Source organism: Danio rerio, chromosome 7, assembly GCF_052040795.2.
Source record: "Danio rerio strain M-AB ecotype USA chromosome 7, GRCz13ab, whole genome shotgun sequence".
In the NCBI taxonomy this organism is placed as follows: Eukaryota; Metazoa; Chordata; class Actinopteri; order Cypriniformes; family Danionidae; genus Danio; species Danio rerio.
In genome coordinates this window covers 53,383,368-53,394,541 of record NC_141027.1, presented here as the reverse complement: position 1 = coordinate 53,394,541, position 11,174 = coordinate 53,383,368, and the positions used below count along the sequence as shown (strand labels likewise).

The 11,174-nt window shown below is 37.3% G+C and overlaps 1 protein-coding gene across 8 annotated transcripts in view; it reads right to left on the bottom strand.

Annotated features, from left to right (window-relative positions):
• Nucleotides 1-11,174, bottom strand: part of znf280d (zinc finger protein 280D) — a 38,344-nt gene that overhangs the window by 3,330 nt on the left and 23,840 nt on the right. For all 8 annotated transcript variants that reach the window (XM_087261871.1, XM_087261872.1, XM_087261873.1 and 5 more), the window contains exons 9-17: nucleotides 9,295-9,452; nucleotides 8,105-8,205; nucleotides 7,880-8,026; nucleotides 5,018-5,152; nucleotides 4,699-4,910; nucleotides 4,127-4,267; nucleotides 3,984-4,046; nucleotides 458-576; nucleotides 331-358 (exon numbers count right to left, since the gene is read on the bottom strand). In XM_087261871.1, the coding sequence (XP_087117997.1) occupies nucleotides 331-358; nucleotides 458-576; nucleotides 3,984-4,046; nucleotides 4,127-4,267; nucleotides 4,699-4,910; nucleotides 5,018-5,152; nucleotides 7,880-8,026; nucleotides 8,105-8,205; nucleotides 9,295-9,452 (1,104 nt within the window). The remainder of the gene's footprint in view (nucleotides 1-330; nucleotides 359-457; nucleotides 577-3,983; nucleotides 4,047-4,126; nucleotides 4,268-4,698; nucleotides 4,911-5,017; nucleotides 5,153-7,879; nucleotides 8,027-8,104; nucleotides 8,206-9,294; nucleotides 9,453-11,174) is intronic.

Sequence of the window (11,174 nt, the reverse complement as noted above, 5' to 3'; positions counted from 1 at the left end):
TGTTTCATCAGAAAAGGTAATTTGTCTCAATCAGGCAAGCTACACTTCGCGGTCTATTTTTACTCGCCTCTTTTCACAGCTCTAACCTCTACATTTAACAAAAATACAAATAAGCATATGGTGTCATTGTACACCAATACATCATGTGTTTAACAATGAGAGCATACTAGAACATTGAGAGCAAACTCTTTAAAACAGACACAGGCTTTAAAAAGAAGCAACAATGGGATTTTTATAGCCAAAGAAAAACTATGAAGCAAAAAACTTTTAAGTCGATTCCATGCAACTGAACCCAATGATAGCTGACAATAATATAAGCCAGATTCTCACCTGTTCGTTTCTGGTCCTCCATTGGAAACTTTAAAGAAAAAAAATAAAATAAAATGCAAGTCAGACAATCAGACATGCCCAAAAAAATAGCGGTATTTGTACAGCGTGTTGGCACCGAGTGTTATACCTGGCTCCATGATGACCTGGCAGGAGTGGTTCGACCTGCTGAGCAAATGTTCAGTCATCTTATCTGCGCCAGAAGCGTCTGCCAGAAAGTCACACTTGAGACACACAAGTGTTAGACTCCTTTAATAAAAAGAAAAAAATAGATATTTTCAATTGCTGCAAGTAAAAAGGTTAGTTTACCCAGAAATAAAAAGTCTGTTTTTAATAGGGCTGGGTATCGTTCCAAAATTTTCGATACCGATACCGGTGCCGAACGATACTTTTTTCCGATACTTTTATTTTAAGAAATATATTTTAACAAGATTAAATAATACATAATCTCTGAAAAACTTTGGTTTTATTTTTTCAGGATGTTTGGGACACTTTTTACAGCAGGCTTATCTCTAAGACCAATAAACAAAGGAACAAAAGCACAAAATGAACAAAGTGTAGTTAACACAATATATTAGTGCAAACAGTTTTTATAAAGTTCAAACAGTTTTAAGTCGATCAATTTTAAGTATTTGTGAGGCTTACTGCTGCTTGAAGGTTTAGTTCACCTAAAAATTTTAATTCTGTCATTAATTATCTTAAAATGAAGATATTTTGGATTTAATCCAAGAGCTTTCTGATCCTCCCATAGATAAATCAATGAATAAAGTTTTTTTTGCTTACTTTGCACACAGGAGTATTCTCGCAGCTTCATATAATTATGATTGAACCACTTATATCACATGGACTCATTTTGACTGTTTTTGGTTCCTTTAAATGGGCATTGAAAAATGCATATCCAGTCAATCTAATCTTTCTTCACAGTAAAAAAAGGCAGCAAACCTTTAACAATAAAATTGTAACAATCCTGTGGCATTCATCTTTCAGTAGGAGCAGAGACTATAACATTAATGTGAAGAAAACATGAAAGCTAAACTGTTAATGCAGCCAAGGATAAGGACATTTAAATAAGATACACAAACCCCGTTTACACTGTCATGTCAGGTCTTGATGCCCAATTCCGATTTGTTGCCTATATCAGATTTTTTTGCTTGTCCGTTTACACGTTCATTTAGGTTGTACTCACACTATCAGTGTGCCAGAGCGCGGTACACTTGTGTGCAGGGCTTAAATGAATGTGTAAACGGACAAGCAAAAAAATCTGATATAGGCAACAAATCGGAATTGTGCAAAATGCGCCTAACCCCGAAACTGAAAGCGAGACGTGACTTTTAAGGGGCTGTTTCATATGGATTTATTAACTGTTCAGTGAACGCAAACTGTCGTAGTTTATAAAAGATGCAAACCCCTCACTTCAAGACAGCTGCACACCTTCAGCAACCTCATAATTCCTGCAGCACGAGGACTTTGTGACTGTTTATGAGCGTCAAAAGTGGCGGATCTGTTTGGCGAGTTCTGCTATCTGTGCCACACTAGCCACTGCGAAATATGCGAAGTGTTGTTTCAGCAATGAATTGGTAAGTCCTGATTTGCCCCCACGCAGTTTATGTAATGGTATGGCCCTGAATCCTTATGTGTGTGCGCACTGATGTTGGAGAGAATAAAGTTGCTCTGTGTAGCCCGCAGTGCGTGTATTATTAACGACAAAAAGCAAAAGTTACAACACGAAGTTTGCCCAACTTTAAAATGATTTTGAGGCGGAGGAGGTGGAAAAGGGCCGTCAGCTTGCTCTTATGTCTGCTCTGTTTACTTTTCAGAGCCCCAGCCATCCCGCTTTAATCCTCATCAGTCACGGAGGACCACGCTTGTGGTGGGCACGTGGTTATGATGACTGCGCCGATCTTTTTGCAGTCAAACAATGCAAAAATGCTTTAAAGTGTAGTGTACGCATTACAGCCTCACATTTGACAAGCTCTGAGCGAGTGGGCGTAACCGCCGTAAACTTTTGATTTTCAAGACAGCCTCGCTGCAGCCCATTACCAGCTTTTGATCCGGGCACGTTGACAATTTTACACTCTTGGGTATCGAAATTTGGTACCGAACGAAAAATGATTTTTTCGATACTTGAAAGTATCGAGACGATTCGGTCGGTGCTTAAAAAGTATCAAACTCAATACCCAGCCGTAGTTTTTAATCACTCATCCTCATGTCGTTTCAATCCCATGAGGCATTTATTCATCTTCAGATTTTTGAGATATTCAGACATAACTAGAGATATTTTGATCTGAGAGCCCTCTACCTTGGCTCTAGGGGTCAAACAACAAAAAATAAGGTCAAGAGTCTTGGTGCGATTCTGGAGTCGAATATGAATGTCAGTAGTCATGTCAAAGCAGTTAGTAAATCAGCAAACTAACATCTCAAAAACATTGCAAGAATTAGATGCTTTGTTTCTACTGAGGACTTAGAGAAACTTGTTCATGCTTTTATCAGCATCACGGTGGATTACTGTAATGGACTCCTCACTGGCCCTCCCAAAAACACAATCAGACAGTTGCAACTCATCCAGAATGCTGCAGCCAGGATTCTGACCAGAACCAGGAAATCAGAGCACATCAGCCCTGTCTTCAGGTCTTTGCACTGGCTCTCAGTTAAATTAAGAATAGATTAAGTATTATTACTTGTCTAAAAATCACTAAATGGCCTATGACCGCAATACATTACAAATATTCTCACTGAATACATACCTAACAGATCACTCAGATCTTTAGGATCATATAAACTAGCAATTCAATAAGTATAAACAAAGCAGGATGAAACCACCTTCAGCTACTAACAGTGCCCCCCACTGCTGGAATCAGCTTCCAGAAATGATCAGATGTGCTCAAACATGAGGTACATTCAAATCAAGACAGAAAACACACGTTTAGCTGTGCCTTTACTGTATGAGCACTGTGCCATGTCCCACAGATCACACTATTATGTCTTTCTTTTCTTTTTCATTCTTTTATAGACTGTTGTATCACATTTTAATCAGTTTTATTCATTGTTTTCATTTTCTTATACTTGTCTCTTTTATTCCTGTTTAGTTAAAGCCATTTGAATTACCAATGGGTATGAAATGTGCTATTGAATTACCAATGGGTATGAAATGTGCTAACTGTTATCATACTCAACACTTTTGTGTGCCAATAAAAAATTGTAAAATCTACTTTGTTGGCCTAAATCTTCTCTCCATGTCAGGGTGCACTTTTACTACAGGAGTAAAACAATGTCATTAGAGTCAGCAGCGCAATCTTTGTATTATCTTTAATAAACACGCACCCATAATCTACTTACAGAGTTTTGTTTGGTGCACAAATCTGTTCTTGTGAGCTTTGTGTAATTTGTTGAACAACTGAATTGAAACTAATGTTTTGACAATGTTTTTGGTTCATTTTTAGAACTGTTGCTGAATATGGAGGATGAGAGAGCTCTCAGATTTCATCTAAAATCTTTTCATTTGTGTTCCAAAGATGAATGACGGCCTCAAGGGACTGAATTCACACAAGGGTGAGTAATTAACAAAAGGATTTTCATTTTTGCATTAACTAAACCTTTAAATGTAGAAATAAACAATTCTATTACAGAAAATGATGAAATAAATCATCAAATCTTACCGCACACCACGTGGAGGATTTTTCACTTTGCCAACCCGCACTTTAGTAGAATTCTGGTGAAACCTGAGAGTAATAAAGACCACAATGTAGAGATCTGATCATTGTCATTTGTAAATATTCATTCATCCATGTTTTCTCCTAACCTGATCATATGCTGTCTGAAGGCTTTCTGGCAGCTTGATCTGTACTTGCATTTATTGCACTTCAGCGATAACGGATAATGTATGTAGGGGTCCACAACATCATGGAGACACTCCATACACTTATTATCTCCCTTTGGAAGTCTGTGAAAAATAAATACATAGTCAAAAACTTTAAACCACAGAGTCTGGATGTATTCCATCACAACACACTGAAATTACTATTGTTCAAAGCATACAGTGTTGTGTCACTTATGCCAATGTATGAATGCAACGTGGGTTTGTGAACATTTGGATTGGTGGCAAATGAGAGTATTTGTATGATGTGTTTTTTAGAGATATTATTATTAACAATTGTTTATTAAAATGCAAGGAATTGCACGAAAGACTATGCATTTAGCTGTACATGCACAATAAGTGTAAGAACTTAGGAATACTTTGCGCTTAACCCATTTAATCCCACCAGCATCTACAATTGCTGGAGTTTTTCTCTTTTTTTTTTGCATTCATCTACATATTTTCCATGTTCAGAAATGACTATGAAGAATTGGGTACAAGTGTACAAGCATGCTCACTTTAGACGTTTAAGCTCAGTGTTGTAGAGGCATCGGTTCCAGTTGAACTGGTTTGCGGTCTTTGCTTTTCCTCCATTTACGTTTGGTTTGGTTGAGTTTGGTGATGTTCTAAAAGGTTGTTTTGTGGATTCAGGACTTGTGGGTATGATGTAGGATTTGCTTGAAGATTCAGTGCTCATAGGTGCACCAGAAATCGAGGCTCGGATTGTCACCTAAAAGGATAAATTCAGGCTAATGAACAGGGGAATCCCTAATGTGTGCTTATTATATAGTTAAAGATTTTTAACTTCAAAATTTCCAAAGATGTTTAAGAACACACCTTGGTTCCTGGAGGTAATCCTTCAAGGTTTCTCGGCTTCCTGTAGGTTCTGTGAAAGTGTATTTTGTGTTCCACTTTTTCCTTGTAGGTGAGGAAGTTTAATCGACATTTACCACACCTCTGAATCCCCTTTTTCTAGAAAGTACAATAAAGAAAAAAAGAATCATTAATAAATAAATAAAACATGTTATTAATACAGGGTTTCTGCAGGTTTCACCACGTCAATTTTAAGACCTTTTAAGGACTTTTTAAGACCATTAAGAATGAAATTTCAGACTTATAAAAGGTTAAATAAAGATTTTCTTAATAACCCAGCAGAAATGTTTTGTACTTTCATCATCATTTGGTCACATATTTTAAATAATGTGTCAATTCAAGCAGACTCTAGCTGTACACATGCAAAATCATTTAAATTTTATTGCATTATTATGTAAAGAATTATAAAGTTGTGTATATGTATTTATTTGACTTTATTTTATAATCAAACCTCTCTTGGACAGGTGTTAAGAGTCTGCTAAAACACTTAAACAAATGCAATTAGTTTGTCCAGTGTAATTGTGGTGTCCATGTCAAATAAACAATAAATAAAATAATAATAGTTATAGTTTTGCTAAAAGTTTTATTGAGATGTATTGCTGGTGACTGGATGTGTGTTGCATAAGCAGCTTTACATAAACAAAGGAAAATTAAGACCTGTTTAATATGATTTAAGACCAACAGACTATATTTTAGTTAATTCAAGACATTTTAATACTTTAAGACGCTGCGGGATACTCTGTAATAAATGATTTTAAATAATTAACTAATCCTATAATCGACCCTGTTCAATCACCATTTTAAAAAGAAATGCTTAAATGTTAGGCCCTATTTTATACTGTCACAGTTAAAGAGAATAGCCCTCCTGTGCAATTAGCATTTTTTCTCAAATATTTCCAAGCGCACCTATTTTAGCTCCTTTTCAAGATTTAAGAAGTCTTTTGTGTCTCCAAAATGGGTCTGTAAAGTTTCAGCTTAAAACACCCATCAGATGATTTACTATAGCTTACAGAATATTGGATTTTTGAGAGGGTGCTCGCTGCAGAGCCATTTGAGGAGAGCTGAGCTCCAGCGAGGGGGAGCATGAGCTGTCGCTCCTCCTCCTGTAAGCTGTTTTAATGCGTACACCAACCCCACCCCTAACCCTACCCCCAGTGACATCACTCATAGAAGAAGTGCAAAAAAGGTGGAGCTCAAGCTTAAGCTCCCCCTCGCTGGAGCTCAGCTCTCCTCAAATGGCTCTGTATCGAGCACCACTTGGGATTTTTTGCTCTGAACACAATGTAGCTGTTTTTGTTGCCTGTGCCTTTAATGCTAGTTCTCCCTGCCCACCGTTCCCACATGCCTGTCAGAGTGTGTCTCCATCTTCTGCAGCGTCAGATAAACAGCACAGTGACAGAAATGAAGGAAGCAGATATTTGTGAGAAATACTACAGTAAGAACTTTACCAATGATTACTCAATGTATTTGTTTTGGAATTAATTCAAGCCTTTCTGCAACAAAGAGTCACACACAGTGTTGTTAGAAAGTTTATGCACGTACACACAGACATGATATGCGCATTTAACCTTGCACCATTTTTGCACATCAAATGTGACCAGATACATGCTAATATCCACTGCTGTATAGATATCCGTTATGTTAATGTACAAAATAAACCTAATTTAACGTCCACAAACCGGGTTTGAAGCGTCTTCTTTTATAATTGTTCTGACATGCGGCTGTGGTGATAAAGACCGTAAAATCGCTGTAATTCATAACAAACATGCACTGTTTTAAAAACGTTTTAAACTTGTAAAACTCATTCTTGATCACATTTGATGATGATTGATGATCACAGAGAGCTCAACAGATCTTTTAATCCCAGTTGTTTTGCGCACATCCTGTCTTGTTGATAAGATTATACCCATTACTGCAGAGACATGTTAATACATGTCTGTAAATCAATTTGGTGGGTGATAAAACCACACTCCTACATCACATTGCGGTCGGCTTCAAAATAGAAGGGATTTGGATCCTATTTTAATCATAGGAAATAAAGAAAATTAAAAAAAGAGACTCATTGTGTTTATATCACTCCAGTATGACTGTGGACATACTATACCTACACGCAGTTTTATCCAAACAGCTTACAAAAGATGATATTAATTATAGGTGCCCTTTAAACAAAAGTTTTAACTAAATTCCAATAATGAATTTCTTGTCTTTGCGATGATGACAATAAAAAAATATTTAAGTACAATATTTGTACTTAGCATAATGGCTTAACTAGGCAAGTTTACTTAAATAGGCAAAACACTGCAGTCAAACTGAAATAAGACTTTCCACAAAAGAACAATATAATAGGAAATACAAGGAAAATGTTATTGCTCTGTTAAACATCATTTAGGAAATATTTGATAAAGAATTACAAGTTTACAGACTAATAATGTTGTTTTATATATATATAAATTCTGGTGTTTGCTGTTGCCAGGGAGAAGCCCAAAAGGAATAACCAGAGAAGGTGAATAGAGTAACCCGCCACTGTCAGACTGTTATATATTGCACCAAGGTGTTCGGCAGACAACCAAATCAATCCAGCATTAGAGTGAGAGCCAATGGGGCAGCACACAAATGAGTTACACATTGTGCTGACTTCAGATCAGTAAAATCTCAAGCTCCAAATCCATAGACATAAGACAGATGATGTCCTGTCCAAGAGGATGTCAAAAAGACTCATGTTCACCATCTTCAGTTGAAATACGCGAACAAGCAGCAGGTAATAAATCAACTTCCATATCCCTACAAAACACAAGCAGAAATGCACACATGAGGTTTGAGACTCACTTGATGTCTCATGTAGTGTTGCATGTACATATGGCCGCTGCGAAGAACTTTCAGACAAAAGGGACAAAGCAGGTCTTTAGTGTTTTCATGGACTGTGCGAAAGTGGTTATCCACATCGCAGAAGAAGGACGACCTGTAGTTGCAAACCTTCAAAAGAGTAAAAACAAAATGAAAACCAAGAATTTGACAAACAAAACATAGATAAAAACAAGGATAAAGCTTTACCTGACAGCCATAGGGCATTTCTCCAGGTTTGTGATTGTCCCTCATATGCTCCAGAAGCACTTGTTCAGTCTCAAAAGCCAGTTCACATATTTTACAGTTGGCTGAAGAAAAGAAAGGATAAAAATACACTTATACTAAAACTACCAACCTCTGGTTAAATAACCTTATTCCAATTAAACCAATGATTATTTTTTTAATCACCTCAAGACCTCCAGCAAAGCCCCTACTAGTTTGACAATAGCAATTATGGTGTGACATGATTTTAGTCAGAAGGTGTTGGCCTTTTTAGCTTTGTTATAAACATATATAACATCAAGAGTGCAAACCATACAAATTTTATTATATTATTTTAAAAAATGCTCTGGTCCTGTGAGATTTTTTTCAAAACTCTTATCCTATCTATTTTGTTATGTAATTTTTTCTGGTTTTCCAATACTAACACTTCTAATACTTTATGTTTACTTTTTATAGCAAAGCTCCCACAGTCATAATTATGGTGTGGCATAATTTCAGGCAGAAGTGTTGGCCTTTTTAGCTTTATTATTCACCTTATTCTCTGCGTACGAGCAGGCACAGCCATTTTAATAATTTTGGCTCGAGACTTCTGGTCTCATTCACTTCAGTTCATTTATAGACATTAAAACAGCTCGTTTTGCTGCTTTATCTTTATGTGTGTTCAACAGAAGAATTTAATTTCCACACCTTTTATCAAGGATGGAATTTCATCAACAATTTCATTAACATCATTTCTGGGTGAAGTGTCCCTTTAAGAACCCTGTGACTAGAAAGTTGAGTGTTATAATCAAGTCATGCGCCTCACGTGTCCTAAACATTAAAAGCAAACACATTTTGATTGTTTCCTGGTTAGGTGCAGAATAGGTCATTAACCTGGGTTTTTCAGTAAAACAAATAAACCAAAAAAAGGTTGTTGCTTTTTTTTTCAAAACATGGTGCATCTCTTTAGGTTTCTTGTATTCTACATCCAATGATCATTTAGTTTTCAAATTTAAAGTTGGATTTGTGCGAGTCTGGAATGTATTTCTATATTGTTAATGATCACTGCGCACTACTATTGAATTAAGCTCATAATCCAAATGACAGCAGCCAGGTAGGTACATAACTTTCCAACACTGAAAAGAAATGAGAAGCTATTTTGGGGGGTCTGTTTACAAGCTATGATTGTGACTTACTACTGGACTCGAAAGGACTGTGGGCACTTTCTATGTGACACTGCAGTTGAAAAGGAGTTGAATACTGTCTGTAACAGTGCTGGCATGTAGTGTGACTCTCCCAGCTCTCGCTGTTCTGCTTCTCTAACTCCAGGTGATGCTTCATGTGGTTCATGAACCTGAGAGAGAAAAGGACCAGAGGGGTGAGAAGCCACAAGGGCACTACAAAGAAAGAACAAGAGAAAATGGAGAGAAGAGATCCAGATAAGAGTATCCCAGTGCTGATTTTCAACTGAATGCTTTATTTACATTGATGTAATCAACAGATTTATTAAAGACTGTCAATAGGTGTGCTTTAATAGCCCCAGTGAGCAACTTGCTGCTAAATTACGGTCTCTGTTAACTCTGAGAAGTCTGACAATACAGTTACTATACCAGTTAATGTACAGGAGTCAACTCTGACTTTGCAAATGCTCAAATGCATAAAATGGATGCTCAGCACTCTGGCATGCTGCTGGCATTCTAAAAATCAAAAGAAGAAAACAGCACTCTCATTGCAAACCATTGTTCAATTTTACAGATTTAGGTTTAGTCTTAGTCTTTTGACTAAATTGCATTTACTTTGTCATATTTTTGTCTTCTGAATCTTATTCCCAATCCCAAGTCTACCCCTTAACCCTTCCCCTTACCCCTCGTTTTGCGCATGCCCGTGAAGGGGTAGTGGTTTCCCAATTGACCCTTCCCTAAGCCCCGCCCTCCTTAGTTACTGTTGCTACGCCGGTCAAGCTTTCATGCCTGGCATGGCTTTTACAATGTGTAAGCGTCAGTGTCAGACATTGCCAGGGATATAATGTCATTTTTGGCGAACAGGAGAGATATCCGAGAAAGCCAGACAAAAAGGACTGCAGTATGCCTTACAAGGGTATATTCACGACATAATAGGCAACCGATTAGAGAATAATTCAATCAAAATTGAAGCTAGCTTAGCCTAGCCGCCTCATACGCTGACCATTCCACAGCTTAGCTCATGCTCAGCAGGAGAGGTGAATTTTTTAAATAATCTAATAATAACAAATTGAACTGTGATTTCTCTATTTTAGCCAAAGAGCCTGATAGATTAATTGTTGTGTAATGAAAAATAGCGTTACAAACCGACGAGGAAACAAGCATGGACAGCTTATACATTCATTCATAGAAAGAGCAGCCAGAATAGGGAGACTGATGGATTTGAGCCGAATATTAGCAAGTATATTGATCGCAAGTGCTCAGTCATATCTCGGTTTGGTTCTGTTGATTTGTAATTTCAAATATTCGTAGCTTGAAACAGATTAAAATATGAAGTTCAGTAAGGGTAGCCACAGATTCGCAGATTCGTATTTTCCGGATCAATAACTCATGTCATTATGACCTATTCGCTATTAATATGACTAACGTTACTATGGCGCGGGTTTAAACGGAGCAGTGCTCATAATATCGAGTAAAAAAAAAAAGAGAGAAAAACTCTTTTCCTGTAGCTTGATCCATGCTGGGATTTCTCCTCTTGGGTTTTTGGTTTTGAAAAGGGAAAAAAAATTCCACCATCCCGTCCAAACTTTAAGGATACCAGGTATTAAATTTTCACAATCCATATGCACAACATTCTGGCCTGTTTCCCTCGCTCGAAAGCTTGACAGAGCACCTGCGCGTAGCTACAGTTGCTAAGCCACGATTGGTGGATGGCGGTTTTTGGGTGTGGCTTAGCGAAGGGTCAATTTTCTTTAGCTTGAAGGCGAAGGGCTAAGGGCAAGGGGTATACATCCCTTTACACGAAGACTTTTCAGGACCACACTTGAAACCAAGGGGTAAGAAAAAATTCCCAGAATACCCCAGCAACAGCTGCACCCGGAAGTAAGGAGATCAAA